The sequence below is a fragment of the Nyctibius grandis genome, chromosome 4, assembly GCF_013368605.1.
Source record: "Nyctibius grandis isolate bNycGra1 chromosome 4, bNycGra1.pri, whole genome shotgun sequence".
NCBI lineage: Eukaryota > Metazoa > Chordata > Aves > Nyctibiiformes > Nyctibiidae > Nyctibius > Nyctibius grandis.
The window spans coordinates 50047289-50068611 of record NC_090661.1 but is presented as its reverse complement, the minus strand read 5'-3'; the positions used below and the strand labels follow the sequence as shown (position 1 = coordinate 50068611).

Sequence of the window (21323 nt, the reverse complement as noted above, 5' to 3'; positions counted from 1 at the left end):
AATTACGGGCATCTGTTCTCCTCTATTCAGTGATCACACTCCCCGCTTCCTCTGCTGTCGTAAACTGCAAATTTAAAAAAAAAAATTGACCTAACTTTAATACCTACTTAAATATACCATCTAACTAGGTGGTCTGAGAGCATGGCCAAACTCATGCAACATACATATAGCCAGGCACAATTCTTTGTAGTTAAATCTTTCTCATTGGTTTTCTTTAAAGCCAAAATGGAAGAAAATTCCCCTGTTAGGGTGGATCCAAGGTCAGCATTTCAGCCTTATTTTGCTGTTGCTGCTGAAATCCTGATTGGAAAAAAAACAGTAAATGACAGATCTGTGGGGCAGGTGTTCCATCAACCATAAATACTTATCTCACTTCAGGAATGCATAAAGGGAACTCTAGAGATGATGAGTTCTGCCAGCTTGGTAGGGAGGCAAGACAGAGTCTCTTTTTTTGAGCTCCATAAATGTTCCTTTTTTTCTTTTTTTTTTTTTTCCTTTTCTTTTTCGTACTGCTCCCACTGTAAGCAATGCCATTCATTGCCCCAGAAAAAGGAAGATTTATCTTCTGGCAATTGTTTTCCATACAGTTAATTTTCAAGAGGAAACACTGTTGTAAGTAGAACTTTGTTTTTGAGGAAGATCCAATGTCCACAAATTCCCATGCCAGCTAACAACAACTAGATGCCTGAACCAAAAATGACTTGACAAATTATTTATTAAAATAAGCCAAGTTGTTTACACTACCCAAGGGGGACATGGAAGAGCTGTATTGGTCAGACTTCTCAGGCTATTATGCAAATTAACAAATCTCTGGTCTCTATAAATTAACTCATTAATATTAGTCTCGATGGTGCAGAGGGGAGTGTGTAATAAAGCACCAATTGCAATGTTACTGGCCCTTGACATGACACAACAATAAATAGTAGGGTTCCACTCAATTTTCATTCATTTTGACTTCAGCCTTCTTAAGGCAGTGCATATGTGGGAGTTTCAGAAACTATTTTGTTCCTGTTAAAATAGTTCTAGTTCCTGAAGGTCAACTAAGAGATCTGTTTAGGTGGAAGGATTTTGCTCGAAATGTTGCTGCAACATATCTTGCTTTATAACAAATGTTTCCTATATCACACATGCAGAATAATTTCTGGATATCCATGGGTAATAGAAGTCCCTAAAGCTGCTATTACAATTACATTAAAATAAAATAAAAAATTAATAATGTGTTGCACCCTTCTGTACCGGTTTTGGCTGGCATAGAGTTAAATTTCTTCATAGTAGCTGGTATGGAGCTATGTTTTGGATTTGTGAATGAAAACGATGTTGATAATACAGGGATGCTTTAGTTACGGCCAAGCAGTGCTTACACAGAGTCAAGGCCTTTTCTGCTTCTCACACCACCCCACCAGTGAGTAGGCTGGGGGTGCACAAGAGTTGGGAGGCGACACAGCTGGGACAGCTGACCCCAACTGACCAAAGGGATATTCCACACCATATGATGTCATGCTCAGCAATAAAAACTGGGTGGAAGTTTGCTGCAGCAGCTGTTGCTCGGGGACTGGCTGGGCATTGGTCCGTTGGTGGTGAGCAATTGGTTTTTGTTGCATCACTTACTTTTCTTGGGTTTGGTTTGGTTTTTTTCCCCCTCTATTTTTTTTCCCCCATCCTTTTTTTAATTATTAAACTGTCTTTCTCTCAACCCTTGAGTTTTCTCACTGTTACCCTTCCAGTTCTCTCTCCCATCCCATGAGGTGGTGGGGTTAGCAAGTGGCTGCGTGGAGCTGAGCTGCAGACCAGGGTTAAACCATACCTTCCTAAGATCTTTAGGTTAGGACTAGCAAATCAAAGGATCATGGTGTGAAATACTCTGACTTTTTTAATCACTGTTGATTTACTGTTGCTTACATGCCATTTTATGCCTTTTGCCTTTGAGAAGCAATACCTCTCTCTGTAATGTCACTATAGTACAACATCTCTCTTTAATTATAAATATTACTAGGACTATTGTTAACCATGGAGGTATTTCATTCTAATGAGAGATGGATATTCCCCAGAACTGGTCTTGGACCCTGTTCGCAAAGACTCTGCTAATAACTTCAGTGGCCCCTGTGGTAGAGAGTGATGTGGAGGAATTGTGTGGCCCTGAAAGGTGAGCCCTCAGCCAGATCTTCCTCTTCACCCCACAAGACAAAGTAATTTAGATGACTGAAGCAGAAGACTGGCTACCATTCACACAGGCCTTGCAATGTGTCTGACTTGAGATGCAGGGGACAGAGAGAACCAGAGATTTGATGATGACCTTGCCATCAAAGGTCTGTTGCAGCTGTGCACAGCAGGGACACAACTCTTCTTAGCATAAAGTGGTTGTGACCAATACAGCTTGTACTGTAGATTGCTATGTCTCTGGGAGCCAGCCTGTTTTTCTGGAGTTGGGAAGATTCTGGGAGAAAAATATCTTCTGCACCCTTTCGTTATTATGGTTACCTACTAGGATTCCTTCTGTGAACAGCACACCATTATTCTGATATAAATACGCTGTTTTCCTGAAGAGCAGAAAGTAAAACTGATTCTTACATGGAGCGAGCACTGCCAGCACCATCTGGTTTTGCAGCGAAGGAGGGAATTCCACTTGCAGCACTTCAGTTCTCCCTGTGATCAGTCTTATGCACTACAATACCTGCTAGGTTATTCAAGTAAGAGAATACAATTCTTCTTCTTAAGTTTTTTGTTTCATTCTGTATTGCAATTCCTAATTTTAGTGAAGAGTTCTTTGGAGAACTCTAAAATCAGACTGAAAGCCAAATTACATGAGAAAGAAGAAAAGACAGCTCCAGAAGTAACTTTATTCTGTCTAACATAATTTTTTCATCTCTATTCCAGTTTCTTTTACATAAATGCTACTGGAGTCCTTAGTTTGTATTACAAATGTACAGTCATAAGACATTGTAGTACAGAATCTTTGAGAGGAAAAATTGGTAGGAACAGTATTTCTAATGTAAGATGCAAGTGTTTCTTAAATCAGTTCCCTAAAGCACAGCTTTTGGTGCTGATGTTCTTTTTGTAAACATGCCATTCCCATCCCTGCTGCTCTGCTGCTAATAATGGTTGAAAAGAAAGTGCAACCTAAAATAGTATTATTTTTAATGCTTTCTCTACTTCATTTTCTCCTACTCACAGTAGAGTTGGTCCACTGTGCACTCCCAGAAATGCGTCATCACTGATAACTTCCAGGTATTTATTCTTGTGCAGATAGCTGCAGAAACAAAACACAGTGATTTGGAAATAGTTATCCACAGGTTAAAGAAGATCTTCAGTTTACTTGCCTAAACAGATTTACAAAAGCAGTAAGTATAAGGGCCATCCTATCCCAACAACATATTGAAGCATAATCAGTTACTTCATTTTCTGTGTACCCAAGGGACAAAATACAGGTTTGCCATTTTGAAAATAAATTAAATCCCTCAACAAATAATAAATAAATAAATAAATTAGCAAAATAAATTATCTTTGCTCCAAGTTCTTTTTCTCTCTCTGTCATACACATAAAGACACATGCATACACACTGTATCTTCAGGTAAATATGTGTGAGAATGAGGAGAAATAGTTGTTTTACTTTCATCAGAATGAGGTTTGAGGAATTAAGGAATTAATTTTTGAGGGATTAAGGGAGTGGAACATCTCCCTTATGAGGAGAGGCTGAGGGAGCTGGGTCTCTTTAGCTTAGAGAAGAGGAGACTGAGGGGTGACCTCATCAATGTTTATAAATATGTAAAGGGCAAGTGTCAAGAGGATGGAGCCAGGCTCTTCTCAGTGACATCCCTTGACAGGACAAGGGGCAATGGGTGCAAGCTGGAACACAGGAGGTTCCACTTAAATTTGAGGAAAAACTTCTTTACGGTGAGGGTGACTGAACACTGGAACAGGCTGCCCAGAGAGGTTGTGGAGTCTCCTTCTCTGGAGACATTCAAAACCCGCCTGGATGTGTTCCTGTGTGATATGGTCTAGGCAATCCTGCTCCGGCAGGGGGATTGGACTAGATGATCTTTCGAGGTCCCTTCCAATCCCTAACGTTCTGTGATTCTGTGATTCTGTGAATTACATGATACTTACAGGAACACATCATGAACAAATATGAAAGTAATTCCCTCTGTTTTGCCTTCCATAATGAAAGTTTTAAATGCTTTAAAATCTCCATAGCCAAGTGGAGGCTTCCATATACAGGTCGACAGTTAAGAATGAAGTTTTGTTATAAGAAGGGCAAGAGAGGGAGTGAGAAGTAGGATAAATATGAAGGAAAATATAATATAAAACTTATGTAAAAAAAAAAAAAAAAAATTCTGAAGTCTTGGGAAAACCGTGAACAATTTCCTGAGTAGCCAACACTTTTCTGAAATATGGAATTCTGCAAATTTCTCCTATCATTACATTTTTGATGTAATCAAGGACCAACTGTAATTCCCATCACTCTGGAAACTGACATATAAGAAAGTGTGGATTCAGGAAGTAGGGAATTTACAGTGTTGAGCTAAAGGTGCATGATTAAAAACAGGCAATGCAAGACTACTGAACACTCAAAAAATTAACACAACCCACATGTAACAATCAATGTTAAATTCGGTTCTGTGGTTTTAGATTTGAAGGTGACTAATCTAGAATGAATCTTCATTTTTTTTTTAGCTGGATTCCTGTTTATGGACAGGATTAACATTTTTATCCATGTTTGGATGACCTGATTCATGGTCTGAAACTGTCATTTGAGAAACTTATAAATACATGGATTATTATTGCAGATAATTCAATCAAGTTCCAAATTGCTTTAGAGAGGCTATGCATTTCTGTCCGAGACTTTTGTTCTCAATGACCTAATAGAATTTATGGTTTTTGTGGAAAAACTTGGGAGAAATAACTGGCTTCAGTAGTTCCACAATTGCAGGTGTACAAAGAGAAACCATAAATTAAAAACCATGCAGGAGCAGCAGAAGCACAGGCATCCTGCTTTTCTGCCAGAGTCACAGTGGACGTACGGCACCGAGCACATTTTATGACATTCCATGAAGAGCAGATATACACAGAACATGATGAAATGGAAAAATAAGCGTTGTTTTTATGCATACGGTGCCACCTTGTGTGTATTAGTTGGCTATATTTGACACAGAGTTAGATGAAAAATGTGGTTTTGGAACAATTGTCCAGCTAAGAAGTACTTCACAAAACACAACAGGCATGTTAATTTCCTTGACGAGGTGGTTCCTCCTGGTTACCAGGAGGGAGGAGGACTGCAGTTTTAAGCAGCTAGATCTCCTGAACATACAGACAGGAATATGCTTAATTAGCTGAGTAATGAAAAGAGACTGAAGATTAGATGGTGACGTATACATACATACATATATATGGGTGTGTATATATATGTACACATGGATACTACTGTGATAATTCTTTCCCTAAGCCATCAATTAAACCCTAGGTGGGGTTTTTACTTAGTTCAGTCAGCTTCTGTCACAATGTTTACAAGAGAAACAGCTTGCAGGCATCAAACCTAGTCATGCTTTTTAACTTAATCTAGATGGAAATTGAAATCTTGTGATGGGATTAAGAATCATTTACCAAATATAGTAGTCCCTGGAGGAGGATGGAGGAGCATCTAGCTCTCTTGGCTGAGGGGCACTACATAAGCAAGGAGACAAAACAGTCCAAGCATTTTGCTTCTGTACTGTGATGAGAAAAGACCTCTGAGAGAAGTTTGAACCTAGTCAGCAAAGAGGATGGCATAGCTGCAGGACTGTGCTTCAGGGCAGAAATGCAATGCAATCCATTAAGGAGGAGAACACAGAAAATTGAGAAGGAAAGTTGTAAAGGGGAATGTATGTTCCCCTTGATAAAATGATGGCAAAATGATCAACGCCTTAAAGGTTCTGAAGGACCATGGTGCCTAGGCAGAAGAGACTCGTAGCACCTGTGACTATCCCATTTATAAATTTTATCAATTTTCTGTAGAATGGAAAAGGTAAGGTCTAATGGCCCCAGTAGCAAACCACAGATTAAAGCACAAGGCTGCAGTCTAGGAGCAACAACAGGGCCCACAGACTGCAATATTCAGGCCCAACAACTACAAGCGTCGGGATTGCTTGGCATTTCACCAACAAGGGCACAGGGCTGGTGGAGGTCTTGTAGTGCAAGAACGAAGAAAAAGATGACTGCAGATGATGACCGTAAAGCATCGCTCAAGAGAAGACGATGTGGTCCTCAGTCCAACTAAAGTACAGAAACTTTGCAAGGATTGCAGACAGACTGCCTTGTGGAGGTCATGTTTCACAGGGTAGATAAAAGCAGAGAAAATTCCCAATGATGAGATCAGCAGCAAAAGAGAGAAATAGGAGAAAACCAACAGTATTGCCCAAGTGAAGCTCAGAATTTAAACATAATTATCTTAAAAGATAATTTAAGATAATTAAATTATCTTAAAAGGGAATTTCATAAAATTTCAGATTGCAGTTGGCACAGAAATGGTAAGATGCCCAGATCAGACCTATTAAAGAAATTAAATTAAATGAAAGGAGAATTTGATACTACTGATGCAGGCAGTAATACATCAAGCAGAGAGGGCTGTTTGGTACTATAACTATTATAAACATTTTAAAGCTAGCTTGTGATGTAGCTAGGAAGGCAAAAAATACAGTACAAAGGTTGTCACAACAGATTTCAGAGGGTGTCCATGAAGTTGCTGTGAGCTGTGCCCATTGTGCCAGTTAGTGGCGAAGATACAAAGGTCAAACCTTTCCTGATTGTAAGTTCTGTAACAAAAACACCATTTGAGATGGTGACTGTGGAGATAATTGAATTGACTCAGAACTAAGTGCAGAAGGCCACTATTTTATCTTTGTGCTGGAAGAGTCTTTCAAAATCAGATAGCTGAACTGGGGTTTAGCTGTAAAAATAATGAAGTCCGAGCAATTGTTTCTTGGTGTGGAAAAAATAAAGATTCTAATCCTGTCCTGGTTGAAGTCATTGGCAAATTTTCCATAACATTCACTGGATACAAGCTTATATCGATCACCATAGCGAGAAATGAGAAGTAAATGCACTTCGGCTGGGTTACACAACACAAAGTCTTAGAGAGCCAAGCCAGAGTAACACTTCTGGCATGTTATTCACTGGACATTACCCATGCCTAAAGCCTTGTTTCTTACACAGGAAAATAGCTTCATCTTCTCAGCTATTGTTGTTTGAAATAAGCTTTCTTTCTTTAGAAATATATGGCATTCTAGTATCACCTGACATTTGTCTTTTCTGAGAACTGACTTTCATATTCTGTGAATGACAACCTAGTCACTTTTGTTGTGAGCATTTAAATCACAGAATCATAGAATGGTTTGGGTTGGAAGGGACCTTAAAGATCATCTAGTTCCAATCCCCCTGCCATGGGCAGGGGCACCTTCCACTAGACCAGGTTACTCAAAGCCCCATCCAATCTGGCCTTAAACACTGCCAGGGAGGGGGCATCCACAGCTTCTCTGGGCAACCTGTTCCAGTGTCTCACTACCCTCACAGTAAAGAATTTCTTCCCAATATCTAAATCTACTCTCTTTCAGTTTAAAACCATTCCCCCTCATCCTGTCACTACTTGCCCTTGTAAAAAGCCCCTCTCTTGCTTTCCTGTCTGCAAATTTTCTCATGATTTTGTCTGCAAATCTAATACAAAAATTAAAACCAGAGCAAGAGCTAAGAATTAATCCAAGATTTCAACATCTAGGTTGTAGTTTTGAAGGACACAAAAACCTGCCTGACCTAATACAACCTGTCTGCTTTGGTAACTAGACATTATTATACAACCAGATAATTGCTTGTCCAATTTTGAAATATTTTCCCCTGATATTTGAGCACCATAGTGATAAACCTGAAATACAATAGTTTACGTGCGCGATAAAAATCTTCAAACTTACAAATAGAAACAGCCAGCTAGAGACTTTTGGAAGTTCATAGCCATGTGTTACCAAGGAGGAGCTGCAGTGTTAGCTGCCAGTTTTCACATAGATGAGTCAGGCCCATCAGAATGTACAATTTCCTGGTGCTAATTGATTTCAGTTGTTTAAGCCCTTTCATTTTGATAGGTACATCTTTTAAATGGAAAGAATAAGACTTTGGTAAATATTAATTTGACAAAGAAAGTTTATGTATAGCCAGTAGAGCTCCTTCTGAGAGTGCCTTTAATCCTGTTGTTACTGATAGCTAAATGGTATAGAATGTCATTTAAATATACTGCAGAAAAGAAAACCACAACTATGGTACCCGTGTGTCTAAACAAATGTTGGAAGCCTTAGAAATCTTCACAGGGGTAAAGTGGAATATCTGTCGTCAGTGGAGACACTAGAACAATAGTCATTTTGGAAAGTTCATGGAAGGCAATCAGACAGACATGAATATCACAGTGTAAAGTATGCAGGAAATCTGGAGTAATAAATGCTGAATCTGGAGTAGGATATGATGGTTTCTTAGTGCTATAAGTAAAAAAAGGCCTTTTTTTTTTTTTCTTTTTTCTTTTTTTTTTTAATCAAATCAGATCAGTAAGCTGACTATGCCAGTGACTTATACAGAGTCTCCATGAACTTGAGATCCAGGAGTAAGTGGGAAAAATATTGCATTAAGTCTTAGCCCCACCAGAAAACAACATGACTGCAGTATGGTGAGCAGGATCTTCTGAGAATATGAAACAGTAACAGGGCATTTTAACTGCTAGGTAAAACAGGACAATGTCATGTCAGGGCGTGACAGAGATACTGAGTATTCAGACATTATAAATGCATGCTTCATCAAGCAACAGGTTAGAGAGTCCGCATGAGGAAAAGCAAGTTTTTATTTCAGCTTGAGTGGCATGCACGCTCTGTTTCAAAATGTTAGTCTAAAGTCTGTTTTAGAAGAGAACCACCAGGTACTGGTATTCAGCAAGTCTGTAGGACCAAAAAAGCTGAAGAGCGCACCACAGCTATATTCTCCAGAAAGGAGAAATACATATATATGAGAAAACTTCTTTACAAATAAACAAAAGTATGAAAGTTAATTTATTGAGGGCGTTCTTGGAGCTCTTTAGGGACACTGTTTTGGAGATGCAGAGCAAATGTGAAAAGCATGAGATGGCAAAAGAAAAACAAAATCCTGAATATTCAAAATATTCAAAATCTTCAACTGAGATGAAAAACTGAAAACTGCTGAAAGGTCTGAAGATATTTTTACAAAATATTTTATTTTTACCAAAAGTTTATTTTCTTCTGGGGGTAAAAGATAGGAATGAAAAATGCTGACCAGCTACTTCAACTAACTAACATATAGTTCCACATACCTTTCTTTTTTCAGTGTAAAAGGTTTCTATTTCTCTTCTTCCATAGTCCAAGGTCATTCATGCCATCCCCCCATATTGTAGCTGGACACTTTTCTTGGTGTTTTTTTAAGATGAATTATTTCACTGATAAGGTTTTACTGCAGTGCCACAATCAATGTTATCAGCAGAGGGAGTGATGGAATTAACAGGCAGATTAGGGAAAAAGGATGTTTCGCAGAATTTTCTTCCAAAGGATCACTTAGTTAAAAAACCAAGCAAAGTTACTGAAGTTCCTAGTTGGAATAACTCACTGGCTTATGGAATTATGTATTATTTGATAGTACCTGCTTGCTTTCTTTCAGCTCCTGATTTTAAAATAAGGCAGCAGAGCTTAACAAACAAGGAGAAAAATAATACGTTGGCCACATATTTAAGTATCACCACTGTAGTATTAAATGGGCTATGGACAGGTAACATGTTAATGTATCTATGCATCATGTTGGATTATGAAATGAAGGTTAAAGAAAGGGAGAACAGGCAAAAGAGATGCATTGGTAAATGAGCAGTATTAAGGATTCATCGTGGTTTTTCTACACCATTGTTTATCTTAACTCTGAGCTAAGCCAAGCATTATAGGTGATCCCTGAGAGTGTATACCAAAATAAATATATTCTTTTGGAGTTTATTTTTATAATTAGATTTTGAGATTGCACACTTTCCATTTCAGTAATTTAGACGGCTCTATAAAAGCTCATCACAAATATATTTTGCCATTCCCTGGGTATATGTTTTAAAAAATCTTTCTTCACCAATTTCCTTACAGAAACAAACATTGGTGCAGGAGCACCACTTTGCAGAAGTCTGCAGGAGTGATGCAGTTCATGGAGCTTAATGGTGTGTTAGAACAAGGGATTCAAGTTTCAGATGAATGCTGTTCAGCTAAAGTGTCATTTGGCCCTTCATTCCTGGTTCTTTACTTCCCTGCCTTTATAAAACATATACAGTGATATTGTGGTTTGCTATAAAACACAGATCCTTGTTGAATGAGAAGATTTATTAGGTAATACCATTATTCAGTATGATAATGGAAACCATTTATGCACGGTTCCACACCTATATCTGCATTGATTGGTTTGACCTCCTTAAATTACATATGTCTTTTAATACTGCAGGAGTAGTAGAAAGGCACATTGCATGGTAGAAGGTAGCCTCTGAGATTCCCAAAATGTCTTCTGATGTATGGATGGAACATGGAGTCTTTGAATGATTTGTTAAAAATGAATTATTTTCAGTTGTTTTCCTTTTTTTATTTGTTTTCCTCCTTGAGGTCATCATTCAAAACCCATTAAAATTTCTTTCCCTCACTCTTTTTCTCTTAGCTTCTTTTTGCTCCTAGTTTCATCAAGTCCAAAGGACCTTGGATCAGACCCAGAGGAAAACAGGTACTTTCTTCACTGTATAGTGGTAGGTAAACAGGAGTTCAAATTAGAAATGTCAGAATACAGAAAGTGAAATATTTGCCTTTTGCATTAACTTAATGCTGCTGCTAGAAACAACAAATCTCCAAGCTTGCACTTAGCAAAATTATACCTTATCTTGGCATATGGTAACCAAACTACTTCAGAAAATTAGTTTAGAAATTTCAATGTAGTTTATCAAACAGATAAAGGCTTTACCACTGACATTCAGCTCCCTAGTTTTCCTTGTAAATCTGGAGTAGTGCTTTGCTCCAAGTAAATGTCATATGATTTAATTAGGAGAATACTGTTTGTTGTAAGAAACTGTTTTTACTGCTGGTAGGTAAAGCTGTGAAAGTAAGCCTGGTTTTAGTTCTTTTGTTTGTTTTTTTTTTTTTTAATTTTCTTAACTAGTGCATCACAGCCAGTCTCTGGAAAGATTCACGTAGAATCATAGAATCATCAAATATCTCAGGCTGGAAGGATCCCATAAGGATCATCGAGTCCAACTCCCTGTTTCTCACAGGACTACCTAAAACTAAACCATATGACTAAGAGCGTCGTCCAGATGCTCCTACCTGAACTCTGACAGGCTTGGTGCCATGACCACTTCACTGGAGAGCCTGTTCCAGTGACTGCCACCGTCTCAGTGAAGAACTTTCTCCTAACATCCAGTCTGAACTTCCCCTGATGCAGCTTCATTCCATTTCCTCATGTCTTATCACTGGTCATCAGAGAGAGGAGATCAGCACCTCCCCCTCCGCTGCCCGCCTTGAGGAAGTTGTAGACTGCCATGAGGTCACCCCTCAGCCTTCTCTTCTCCAAGCTGAACAAATCAAGTGACCTCAGCCGCTCCACATAAGTCTTGCCCTTGAGACCTTTCACCATCTTGGTCACCCTCCTCTGGACACACTTTAATAGTTTGATGTCCTTCTTACATTGAGGTGACCAAAGCTGCACACAGTACTCGAGGTGGGGCTGCACTAGTGCGGTGCAGAGTAGGACAATCACCTCCCTCAACTGGCTAGCTGTGCTGTGCTTGATGCACCCCAGGACATGGTTGGCCCTTTTGTCTGCCAGGGCACACTGTTGACTCATATTCAACTTGCCATCAACCCAAACCCCCAAATCTTTTTCCACGGGGCTGCTCTCCAGCCTCTCATCCTCCAGTTTGTATGTGTAACCAGAATTACCCTGTCCCAGGTGCAGAATCTGGCACTTGCTCTTGTTAGATTTCATATGGTTGGTGATTGTCCGGCTATCTAGTCTATCCAGATCTCTGTGTAAGGCCCTCTACCCTCGACGCCTTAAAGGAGAACCTAGTATATGTTTTCTGCTTCTGTACTTCCACGCAGCTCAACAAAGCAGATGTTTAGGACTCCAGATCTTCTAAAACTACATTTTCACTTGATTCTTTAATAATAAGGAAAATTCCAAAGAGGCCAGAAGCAACAGCACTTGCACACTATCAGAAAAGCAAAAAGAAAAATTCCTACAAAATCATCTCCAACCTGTGTTTCATCAAAATGTAAGAAACCAAAGAGCCAGTACAGTTCATATATTGGCTAAGGCTTAGAAAGGTTTTAAGTATTGCATATACAGCTTAGAGGGATTCAGTCAAGACACTGGATTTATTTTGCCGTATGTTACATCTTGCAATTTCTGTGGGCACTAATACAAACACTATGTCATCATGAAAAACTTTCTTTCTCATATGAAAGTTCAAAGTAACTGAACTAATGTGAATAAAATAAGACCTATCCCAGATCTTCAGTTTAACTCAAAGCTTTTCAAAGTTTTAAGAAGTCTAGCTAGCTTTTAAGGAAAAAAATGCAGTTTGGAAAGATTAAGACCATGTGAAGGATGCTCATTGAATTCTGATAGAATTCAAGCCCAATTTAAAATAAAGTACTGACAATAATCATATCTATCCTCATGCCTCTCTGGTTAATTTAAGAGCTCATGATGAAGATATCTCTTTACTCATGAGATTGCCAGCCAGACTCTTCAGTCAAGCCTCTGTAAGACCAGGGTAAGCTCTGCCAAAGTGAATGGAGCCTCTGGAATGGAGATTTGTGCTGTGTTAATGATTGAGGCAGATGATTTTGGGTATGATGTAAAAAGGATATTCACTTACTAAGTATTAGTTTTCCAGAAACTACAATAAGAAGGTGAAGGGAAAGCTGAAATGGTTGCTTCATGCTTTTGAGATGCCTGTCTCTCATTTCTAGTACCAGTGACTGGTTCCTCTGAATTGCTTCCAACACCTTACACCACTCTTTTTTTTGAAGACAGGAGATTTCTACCATTATCAGTGCCACACTTACTAAAATAAACTGTCTTGTAAGTAAAACAGCATAATTATCTTCCAAATTGTCTTAGAAATGTTACTGATCAAAAGAAATTTTACTGTAGCTTCAAACCAGAACAAAATTCACGTTGGAATTACCTGCCGTGTTTTTATTTCTGACCTATAAATACAGATACCAAATGAAAGCACACTGCAAAAGACATTAAGTGCCCATATTTTTATTGCTGGCTGAAATTACTATCCTTTCTTTGCTCCTTAAAAATAATTAGAATAAGATGTGTATTTGCGATGTTCCAACAAGCATAGAGTATTTATTATATAACTTCTTTTTTTTCTTAAAGAAGAGAATGATCTGCTACTTACATAGCATCCAGATTTGTTCCATTAAAAGCATGGCCTTGGATGCTGGTAAAACCATTATTGTAGAGTTTGCTGCAAGCCAAAAAAAAAAATTAGTGTATTTTGGGTTGCTTCAATACCTGAATACCTAACATCTTATGTATCATTTTTTTTTGGAAACAGCACATTTATGGATGGGTTAATTTTAATCTCTTGAAGAAGCTGCAATTATAGTGCAAGGTCAAACAAATGCCCAGCAGCATTCCTGAGCGTAGCTGAATCAAGAATACCATGTGGCTGGTGTGCCATCTTTTACTTCTTTTTACAGCAAAGATAGAACTAGGCTAAACCACTTTGCTATAACTTTCCCACTCTCAAACTAAAAACAAGGAAACAAAATTCTGCTAGGACTGATTAAGGAAGGCTAAAGGAACCAATAGCTAGCAAAATAGGTATGATTTTACTATCAGGTCTGCCTGAATTTTTCGAATATTCTTTTGCTCCCTTAGAGCAAAAGGACTTTTTTTAGAATTTCTTTAGAATTCATTCTTTCACATTCTAGTGCTCTTCCCCCTAGTTCAGGTCATAACTCATTACAGCCATTTTCACTCCCCTCAGCCCTTTCTTATGGCTCACATTGAGTAAGACTTGCATAACTGAATTTTATTTAACAATTTTCCTTCAAATATGACTCTTCTGACATTTGCCACCTGTTAGTTTTCATGCTATGTGCCACTAAGGTTGCAAAAAAGTTAGACACAGTTCTAACCATGCTGTAGCTTTACAGGAGGAGAACTCTGCAAACTTCTCCCTTTGATTTCTCCAGTATAACCATTCACTGGCATTAGGGTCATACAAAAGCAAAACCACTTTGGTCGAGCTAGTTTAAAGACAAGCAGCACGCCTGATTTAAATCACTGTCAAAGTAAAGGATTTATACAAACTAGATTATGGACACTACCCATCTATGGTGTTTCTCTGCTACAAACTACTAGAGAGTAGGACAGGGATACTTTTTTTTTAACATTTTACCATATGCTTGAGAGAGCAAGGCAAGGTAGTTGCCTTGTGACTTAAACTGGAACAACTTACAGAGTTAGAGATTCATTACAAAGCCCATGGAAAGCATTGGCAGGCACTGAAGTAATGAAAGGGTTATCTGCAATTTCGCTGAAAAAGGAGACAAAACATAACAATCAAACACCTGCCCAACAGAACTTCTCCAGAACAGTTTTATTATTAATTTTTCTCCGCCTTGATAATACATAAAAGTGTAGAATAACTTGTTTAGTTATATCTAAGGCCAGAAGTTACATGTGGGATTATTAAGAATTGAGCATGTTCCAGCATCGAGGAAGTGAACTTGTGAAGTAGATGGGTTTTATACTCCTGGTGAGGTGCACCAGCCTGTGTGATTATAGTGGTTGACAGCACAGACAGATCCCTTGTCTCGTAAGCCAGAGAATTAGTAAAGTAAATAATGCTGCAGTGTCAACTGATGCAGCCCAAATGACTTGAGAGCTGAGATCCTGCTCTCTAGCTAAGCTCAGATAAGACATCAGCTAATACGTTATTCAGGACAGAGGCATTTCACTTTACAGAACTGCATCTAGCACAAGTAAAATAACTTATTATGTGATCTAACCTACCGATTCTTCTCAACTCTTGTCCAAATGAGTGTTTCACTATCTGTCATTTCTTAAATGCTTTTTTACTCCCACTCTGCATCTTAATAAATACTATGTGTCTTCAGACCAAAACTTTCTTGTGACAAAAGGGACAAAGAAACACTAAAGAGATGTACTATGACTAAACTGGAGAAAAGAGAAAGGAAAAAGCTGGTAGAAACAAAGGGCAGAGCGAAATGTCTGATTGCCCTTTTCCTGCTTTTTCCCAAATCATATTAGAGTCTGGAAATCAAAATATTCTGCAAATTTTTCTTTTCCTCAGGTTGTGGATTAGATGCAGTCTAGTAAGGCCAGACTATAACGTCCATGGGCCAAGAAGTCCTAACAAGTGCCCATGTGACAGGAACAATTCCATTCCTTTTCTATGCTATATATGTGCACACGTATGTGCTAACACTGAACTGTACTACAACCACTTTCATTCCAAGTAGTTTTCACCTATAGGTGGTTTCCACCACAAATTATTTTGGTTTGACATTTTTCAGATTGGTTCACTTTTCTAAACAAATGTTTACTTGTAAGTTGCTTGACCCCAAAGGCCAATAGTGATATAACAAATGCTTTTTCCCCAGCTATACCTTATTCATCATTTAGAAACCTATTATTCTTCAAGAGCAGATTCTTTTTCTTGATGAAAGAAACAAAAAGGCCATCTTTCATTGAATAGCAGTGTTTAGAAATACCTCCCTTGAAAGTGCAGGTCCACTCTTTAAAAAAGTCTTTAGCATGTAAGATCCATGTTTATTTTTTGTTAGTGATCTTTATCAAAAATTTTCAAGGTAGAAGTAAAATAATGTTTTGCTATCTGCCACTTACAAAGTCACTGAGTTCGTTGGAAGCAAGGACACAGATGGTTGTATAAACTGCTTCTGTTTCATCTAGCCTGTTTAATTCTTGGTTCTCTCTACTTAGTAAGTGTAGTTTACAATTGTTCATTTACAATCTAGTAGAGCTTAATCTAAGCTAAAGACCTTTTTGTCTTTGAGGAACTCCCTAATAGCTCTTAAGATGTAGGTGTATCCCACTCAGAGCTCTGGCTGACTCAGGTTTCAGTCTTGGAGGCCTGCAGCCAAGGCAAATGTAGCAGCTCCAGGTTATGGAGCGTGAGATAGCACAAGGCTTACCTCTAGTGTCAGAAGATCCTTGGAAGGGAAGATCTCATTGCTCACTACAGGTCTAGACTCTTTAGCAAAACAGCCAGCATTTCTACATTGCTCTGAGGTTCATCTTGCCAATGGCAGGCCATGAATGCAGTGGGGAACTGGCCATTCTTGATTAAGAGCACCCCTCAGCAGCACTGAAACAATGCCTGGGGTAGACCTTCAATCGTGTCTTTGCAAGTCACCTTCTAGCATATACTTTTCATTTTTAATAGCCTTTTACCTAGTCCATCCAGCAGTCAAGCTTCTTCAAGCTGAAGACTGACGCAATATAAGATTGCTAACTCCTCTCTAGGACTAAGTAGTGACCAAGATACTTTCATCTTGTGTCAGCCTGAAAGACTTCATCTGAGCTGCTTTTCCCCTTTGGCTTAATTACAACCCAGAATTTGTACTTAAATTGCAGGTTAGGGCACAAAGATGGATGTCATCTTTGCTTTCTGAATACCGAGAAACACCTGGGTGTTTTTACAGCAGAACTCTTTGTTTCTGAAATACCTTTAATGATAGTAGTGGGAGACCCCCCTGCCTTCATTTGTGTTCCCATTCTTTCTTTCTACAAGAAATTGTTCTGCAATTTGCTTCAAGTCATATTAAAAAAAAAGGGGATGTCTTTAAACCAGTTAATGTAAATGGGTTTTAAGGTGTGAGAAAGGAAGAAGGTCTTAGTTTTATGTAGGAGTGCCTCATGTGAACAAACCCACCTAAATTAGCAAAGCTTGCTTGTAGGAAAATTCTTTCCAGTTGAGGACTTTAATTAGAGAGATGGCTCCATCTAGGAAGTCTAGCTTAAAAGTAGGCAATTGTCAGTCCTGGTGCTTTGGTCCTTCAGTGGGACAATAAACTTGTGCTTGAAATGTGACTTTACAAGTAAGGTTGGGCTAAGGAGGTTTAGGCAAAGTATGTGTTCATAGAAGCTTATGCTGTCAATCTAAAAGAGAGCATGCATCTTATCCAACTACTATGAAAAAAGGGTGAGTGACAGAAGGGAGATGGGTAGTCTTCTTTTTTAAAGACACGCTGTGCCAGCCTGAGCTGATCTCACTACTAAGGCTGTCATGAAACCAAGGTGCTCCTGGTCTAGTGACAAAAGCTCTACTTTATTGCTCAGCTTTGGTGATTTGCTTTTTAAGCTCATTTGCTGTTTTCTTCATTAAAACATTAATTGTATGAAGTAACATGTTTTGGGTAAAAATAAGTCTTCACCAAAATCTTCCTAAAAATGTGAGCTCAGCCAACACTGAGGTTTTTAAAGGTGTAATGATAAACAATTGCTCTCAAGATTGTCCCATTCTCCTGCTCTTGAGTCTTCTGTGCCTAGGGTGGGATCAGATGAAAGAAGGCAGATAGCTATTGGAGGTTATGATTCACTAATACAGGAGCTCAATGAAGAGCAGTATCAGAAAATTTGCAATATCAGCTCACCATGCCAGCACAAATTTATTAGAAGAATTTTGACAGGATGACTTCATGTTAGCAGGCTGTATGTCAGCTCAGGTCCTGTTTGTCACACTATTCTGCCTTCAGACTAATTCAGGTATTGCACAGCCATTACAAAAAGTAAAAGGAAAAGGCCTGTAGAAGTTCTGTATCTTGTGCTTTGGCTAACTCAAGAAAAATGCACTGTGTGTCCATGTCTCTCATCCAGGTCAAATGTATAGTGCCAGGTGACCTGGCATTTTCCGGATTTGGTACTAATGGTTATTGAAATATAGCTTGAGGAAAAGTGCTTTGTCAGATTTAATTGTTACTTTTCTCTGAAACAGAAACCTTCACTATAGGTTTTCTTGGGATCTGAGGATGGCAGTATTCTAACCAGCTGTGAGGACAGATACTTACAGTAAAAAGTTCACATCAGACGAGTAGATTTTGGTGAGGTCTGGAAATGCTTTGAGTCCAGTATTAAAAATACCACTGAAAGTGAGAAGAAACAGAAAGAATTACATGTACTGGATCACCGAACAACAAACAATGTATTTAAAGTATTCAACAGTGTAGGACGGTTATTTCATCCTATGGTCAATCAATTCAGTTATAATCAACAGTCCAAAACAGAAGGATGCAAGAACAATTAAAAAAAATCAAAATACCAGACTTATAATAAATTATAGAATCTAAAGAATGGGAACACAGCTAAGCAATCTGCAGAGGGAAGTAGCCTGTGAGGTGGATAGGGAGAAAGAAAGTATATAACCCTGGATTTGCTTGAGAGATTAAGGCTGCTTCAGACAATAGTCTGGACCCCAAATTCTCTCTCTTTCATTGAGACTAAGAGCTGTTCAAATACCTCCGAAAAGGGAAACTGTCTTCGAATGTGAATACAGTTAATGCCCCTTATTTCTGAGCTCCTGTAGAGTAAAAATAACTTAAGAAAATATAATTCACAATTTTTAAAACTATTATCCTGAAATGAAATTGTTTTGACTACTTTCTTTTTACTGCTTTCAGATCTATAGGAAAAAAATGGAAAAATCTTACCTCCTCGCCACTACCCCCACCAAACACACACACAGCCCTTTCTAGAGTATTCCAAACATTACTCAAAATCAGAGAGTTACGCTCTTTCTCATCTTCCTTTCCTCTGCTATCATTTTAGAATTTCATTGTTTGGTTACTCTGTGCTGCTCTTCAGAAACTTCATGGGAATACAGAGAATTCTTCTGGATTTCTTTCTGCCATAGAGGTCATATGAAATCAGGTGTCTATAGATGGGTTTGTCACATTTAGCTGACAGGTATGCTTTAAAACCCTGTGTAAATATCTAGTAAATATGAAATATGTGCATATTTCTATTGTGTCCCTTCTTCCCACTATTCACTACAAAACTATAGTAAGACACCACTTACCATAAGAAGAAAGCTAGCTGTGGAATTTTGCCAAGGAAACATTAGTGTACTCCAGACATATAATGGGTAAGAAGAATGGCAAAATTACTAATGAATTTGTGAACATGTTTTCCTTTCTTGCAAAAGTAGTCAAAGTTCCAACCCCTACCCTATCTGGCTTTCTGTCATTAAAATAAAGCAACAGGGAAAACCATTGCAATCAGTTCCAAAATGAAATGCAAAGAAACAAAACTGCTAGAGTGTAAAGAGTCATCTGTGAGGCTTGAGAGCCAACTTGTTACAGGTGCTAAATACTTACAGGTACTTCAAAAGTGGGAGGTTCTTAAAGGCATCTGGATCTATGTAATCCAAGTTTCTAAGATTTCGAATTTCACTGTAAAAAAGGGAGGAACATTACCACATTGATCATTAATATTTAATTATTTATCATAACAGAAATCAGCAATGTTAAAATGAAATTTCAGGGAGCTAATTCCTTCAATGAGCTTTTGTGCTGGCCAGCACTAGCTCAAGGCCACTCTGCATTCTGACCAATCTTCCAATGATGAACTGTCATCTGGATAGATGTGGTCCTGGAGACTGGCTAGTTTAAGCAAGGGGGGAAGAAGCACCTGAGATTTGATTATGGATCCTTTGTCTGCACGGTCCTAAAATCAAAGCAATAGGCTGTGGTAATGGCTATTACTTTGAACATGGTGAAAGTTTTGTGTCTGCAAAGTTGAATAAAAAGAACAGCTAAGCAAAACTTTCAGTATTGCTGTATAATAATCCTATCAATTTACAACAACCTGTTTGGCTTATAATTTTATGGCCTACTTTTCTGGTTACTTCCTTCATGTCTCTAACAGTATTTTGTATTATTTTTCCTGTCTCTTTTACAGAACTTATCAGTGGATCCAAAAGATGGCTCAGGTCACTTAAATTAACTCCATTCTGAGACTTGAAATGGACACACTATTCACTCTGTAGCCATGTCCAGCAGTATAGTGTCTCTCTTTGCTTTATACTGATGCAAAATGTAACATAGACTTCATTCCTTACATCTTCTGTCTACAGTTATGTCTTTAAATACTTCTACCCAGGTGACAGCTTGGTCTGCAGATGGCTTTTTAGACTGCACATGTTGAAGGACTAGCCTGACACTGCTCATGGCTATGGCCATGCTGGGTGCTTTCTGTAGGTGTGTGGGTGCGGCTGCTGCTCCTCCAGCTATCATGATCATTGCCTGGCATCATGACTCTTCCCCATTTTTCTGAAATGTTTGTCTCTGCCCTTAATGCAATTTTCCTCAATCTTTCTCATTCCTCTTTTTTCCAGCAGATTTATTTCTTTTCTATTCACAACAACAGTCAGCAATGTGGCTGCACCAATCAAACTGTGCCAACATTCCCTGTCTAGACTCAGTAGATTTACCAAATTTTTGTCTTCTGTGAAAAAAAACCACCCATACCCACGCCCATCACATGCACACTTTTCCTTTCCTGGCCTCTTTACTGTCTCCAGAAGGGGATAGTCCTTTTTGCATGTTTGCTTCTATTTCTTTACCTTAAACCAGCTCTGGACAATAGTCGTACAAGTCTGCTGGAACAACCCTCAGCCTTTCCTAATATAGAAACCATACAGAAAGAACAGTGCCAGTCTTCCTTCCGAGATTAGCTGTGGAGCAGTGGGCTGAGGGAAGCACTTCTTGCTACTTATAGAGAGAAATTTGTTGATGACAACTGATATAGATGACATGGTGGTGCAGGTTGTGTGGGTGATGTTCTGGTCTTAAGTCAGTCCAAGAAGTGGCGCTACTGGGTAAAGACTCAATGAGCAGAAACCAGTAGTATTTAATTTACTATGCCCTAACAGTGCCAAGTAACCTACACAATGTAAGTATCAAGAAGTTGGGTTTTAAGGATACCTCTGCCACTGGAATAATTTTTACAGGATAAAATTAACCCATCCAAGTTGTCTGAGAAATAAAAGTGGGAAAAAAGACATAAGACAGTAGATAAATCATTATGTAGATAGAGGTACCAAGACTTCAGCCTCTCTATATACTGTTGTACTGACAAAACAGTTCTGCTCCACCTTTCAAGTCTTCAGTTTTTACTCTGTTTATTCCAACATTGCAGGGAGACAACGATTTACCCTTTACTTGCGTGTTAAACTGATGTAATTAATAGCTATACTACTGCTATTAGTGCTCTATTCAAATATTCTTCATGT

General features: G+C 38.5%; 1 protein-coding gene across 3 annotated transcripts in view; it reads right to left on the bottom strand.

Moving 5' to 3' along the window:
- Positions 1 to 21323, bottom strand: part of TSHR (thyroid stimulating hormone receptor) — a 76831-nt gene that overhangs the window by 8982 nt on the left and 46526 nt on the right. For all 3 annotated transcript variants that reach the window (XM_068399108.1, XM_068399109.1, XM_068399110.1), the window contains 5 exons: positions 19408 to 19482; positions 18103 to 18177; positions 14508 to 14585; positions 13440 to 13508; positions 3170 to 3247 (listed from right to left, as the gene is read on the bottom strand). In XM_068399108.1, the coding sequence (XP_068255209.1) occupies positions 3170 to 3247; positions 13440 to 13508; positions 14508 to 14585; positions 18103 to 18177; positions 19408 to 19482 (375 nt within the window). The remainder of the gene's footprint in view (positions 1 to 3169; positions 3248 to 13439; positions 13509 to 14507; positions 14586 to 18102; positions 18178 to 19407; positions 19483 to 21323) is intronic.